Here is a 3,687-nt window from a genome sequence, read left to right as displayed (position 1 = left end):
TAACAGGGATTTCTCAAGTTCATATTTGCTTTTTTGTGGTGTAATAATTGTGATTTGCAGCAACCATTTTCTCCACGGAAAGCTACTCCGGCAGGTACCAGATTTGGATGAAAGTCAAGATCTTGTTGTATCAACTAGGGAAGAATGTTGTGTTGTAATCAGTGATTGTTATCTCCGGGAGGTACCTGGTTTACCAACTAGGGTTAATGATTTGTTAGATCTTGTGATTGTGTCTGTAATTTTGACTGTATCGGTTGTTTGTAAACTGATGATTTTATGCTTTAAGTTTGGTGATGATCTTCTTCTGGAGATATATTACCCCATCTTTGGTTTGCATTTTTCTGGCCGGTGGAGGAGCTCTGACGAGTGGAATCTGCACGCCGTGCGAAGAATGGATCAGTTTTGGCTTTTTAGCATCTCTCCTTGTGGAGGAGGGGTTGTCAGTTGTATTGGAAAAAAAATTCATCTGAGTCTGATCATGCACCAACGATCAGCTCTCCTGTATAGAGTTGCGGGTGTTACTGTTACCGTTCGATGGCCCGGTCACTATTATTGGATTATGGTTACAGGATTCTGATTACGAGATTCTACTGTTTGGAAATCGCATTGCGTTGTATTTACTGGTTTTGTGTCTATTATGTAACTTCAGGGTTTTCCCTGTTTTCTTATTAAAAAAAAAGAACTCTTTCTTTAATATATTTTGCACCTTACAGTAGGAAAAAAAAACCAAAAAAGAAGAACAAAAAAAAAAACATTCTCCATCACATTCCCTATTAAAACTGCAAGAATTCTTGCCGTGAAAATGAACCGCGTACCCTAGTTAGTAAGTTCGCGAATGATTCGCGAATCATTCGCGAATTTTTCCGTATCACGAATTTTACCGTCTTATTCGCATACGTTTGCAACTCCGAACCCAAGTCGCGTATTATGTGACATTTTCGGATTATTCGCGAATCGTTCACGAATTTTACGTATCCCGAATAATACGTCCGCTTAATTCGCTATAAATTCTTTAGCTTTTACTTTTCAAAGACCCCATTTTTTGGGCTTTACAGCCTTCCGAGCATACACGACCGAATATTAGACGTGTTGTAATTTTTATGAAAGAAAAACGACTGAAGAGATTTGAAGGTGAGAGAGATCTCAAACTCACTAACCAAGCATCTAAACCACCATACGACGTCCTCTTGGATAACTAATGTTGTATATATTATTAATATCATCATATTAAGTTTATTTTTTCTTTAAATAACTCACACATATGCATAAAAATTGGTCTATGACCTTATAAATACAAATTATTTGTTATATATAGATACCGAATTTTCAGAGCCGAACTCACATTTATAAATCGAATTATACACGTACGTATGCCGTTCCGAATTACTAACGAATCACGTCCCGTTGACCGGATTTTGGACCGAATCTGGATTTTACAAAACCGTATAATACTCGTACGTTTGCCGTTCCGTACGTTTGTCGAATCCCGAATTGCTAACTAGGCCGCGTACACACATCCAACCCTTAAATGGGACCCTACTTATCCCCGCAGGCGGGGCCCACCTATTTTCTGTGTGTGAATGGTTTTTGTTTAGTTCACTTTCACGGTTTGTACAGAATCACCCTTAAAACCGAGCATGTTAATGTTACCGGAGTGCTGGGTGCTACGCTAGAAATGCTTTTAACAACAAGGCGTATATTGCCTCCAAAATTTGACAAATTCATTTATGTTTGCACTTCAGGTGACTCTACGTCATACTTGTTGTGCAAACATGTGTCCCATCTGTGTAATACTACTTCAGGTGCGGAAGAGCCAAATTTTATAACTCTAGTCCACAGCTTTGCTTCAAAGGTATACCCATTCTCATGTTAGGCTCCATCTTAACTAGCAAAATGCTCTGTTAGACTGTTACATTTAAGTCTTTCAAGATCGGTGAGTTGAGAAAACAACAATAACCCTACCTAGATACATTGCACGTACGCTGGTCGGGGGCAAGCCTCCTTCCCAACTACAGTCACATACACCTTTTGTTCTTTACATTAAGCAAAAGCCAGAAAGCACTAGGCTTCTGAGCACCTATATACATGACAAAAAAGCCAAAAAACCAAAAAAAAAATACTAAACCAAAACCACACAGTCACATACTATACCTTTTGTTCTTTACATTTGGTACTGGTTGGTGTTCTGGATAAGAGATAAACCACCACCAAGTTTCATCAGCTTATTTGGTTTAGGTTGCTGATTACTAAAAAGATGAGCAGCAGAAGTAACAACTGAACAAGTCCTAGTAATTCTGGCCCTGTTATGGTTACTATTTCGTCCACCAGAACTCATCATTTTCTTGTAAGTCTTCTCCTTATCTAAAGATGAAAAAGAAGAATAAGATGAAGAAGAAGTAGAAGTAGAAGAAGAGGATGGAGATGGAGATGGGACAGGTATAGGTATATAAGTAGAAGGAATTGAGAAATTTGTTTTAGCTTTAGATCCCCTTAACCGTCTAGCGGCGGAGTCATAAGCTCGAGCTGCTTCTTCAGCTGTGTCGAAAGTACCCAACCAGTGTCTGCACTTACCTATACGATCGCGTATCTCAGCTGACCACCTTCCCCATGGTCTCTTTCTAACTCCTCTGTAGCTCGGCTTCTGAATGGTAGAACCAGTGTTGCTTACACCTAACAGGTTACAATCCTGTTTTCCGTCAACTGCATTAATACTACTTCCACCAGTAGAGTTGTTGATTTTGATATTACCCGTGTTAGCAGTATCTTTGGGGTTGCCAAAGAGAATGTCTTTTCCAACAACAGCAGCAATTCCATCAAGAAGTAAAGATTGGTTAGCATCAGCATTGTGTGGCAGAGGATCTAAGGCTTTGCATGGATTTGCATTTGCAGTGTAACTATTTGGAAAGCAGGAGTTATAAAACTGTGATGCTGATGATGAAGTAGAAAACTGATGATGGGTGTTTCCAAACAGCACTGAATCAATATTAGTATCATCACCATCATGATAATGATAGTAGAAAGATGAAAGTGGTTGTTGTTGTTGCTGAGATTCATGGGTAGTAGTAATTAATTTAAACTTTTGAATGGTGTTATTCATATTGAGTAGTACCTCTGGTTTCAAGAAGGGAAATACTTCATTCCTCATCACCATTAATTTCCTTCTACAGTCTTGTCTGAGGTTCCTTTTTCTTTTTTATGAATAAAAATCACAAGTAGAAGAGGAAACCAACAGAGAGTGACAATGAATGAAGTATGCAAAAACAAAACCTTTCTCACTACTACTTATATAATTAATAATAATGAACAAAATCTTGCTGAGAGAGGGAGGATATAGTGAATTAAGATACTCTTGTCAGTTTCAATCTTACTCATGCACATCATAATTAACCTAGTCTTTTCTTTCCATCTCTCTGCCAAGTTATCAGAGGGAGGATATAGTACCGTCTGTCCTGGGTCATTATGAACCCCTATTGGGTTCCAAAATAAAGATCAAATCTGCACACCAACCATACATGTCCTATGTTTTAGCTGTATTAATGAGGAACAACAGGGTACTATTATAAAAGAAGACCATAGATGATTTGACCAAGGATTTGAGGGTATAAATCTCGAGGATTAGATTTTGTTTGGGTAATCACATTTTCGGTCGTCACCGTATCGTCTAAAGGGGGAAAAGATTGGATGACT

At 38.4% G+C, this 3,687-nt stretch overlaps 1 protein-coding gene across 1 annotated transcript; it reads right to left on the bottom strand.

Annotated features, from left to right (window-relative positions):
* Nucleotides 1-2,010: 2,010 nt before the first annotated feature.
* On the bottom strand, nucleotides 2,011-3,238 carry LOC113277399 (ethylene-responsive transcription factor 1A-like). Its single transcript, XM_026526508.1, has one exon. The coding sequence runs from the start codon at nucleotides 3,149-3,151 to the stop codon at nucleotides 2,162-2,164; it is 990 nt and encodes a 329-aa protein (XP_026382293.1). The 5' UTR covers nucleotides 3,152-3,238; the 3' UTR covers nucleotides 2,011-2,161.
* Nucleotides 3,239-3,687: the final 449 nt, after the last annotated feature.

Source organism: Papaver somniferum, chromosome 5 (genome assembly GCF_003573695.1).
Source record: "Papaver somniferum cultivar HN1 chromosome 5, ASM357369v1, whole genome shotgun sequence".
Taxonomy (NCBI): Eukaryota; Viridiplantae; Streptophyta; class Magnoliopsida; order Ranunculales; family Papaveraceae; genus Papaver; species Papaver somniferum.
This window is presented reverse-complemented; position numbering and strand designations above follow the sequence as displayed.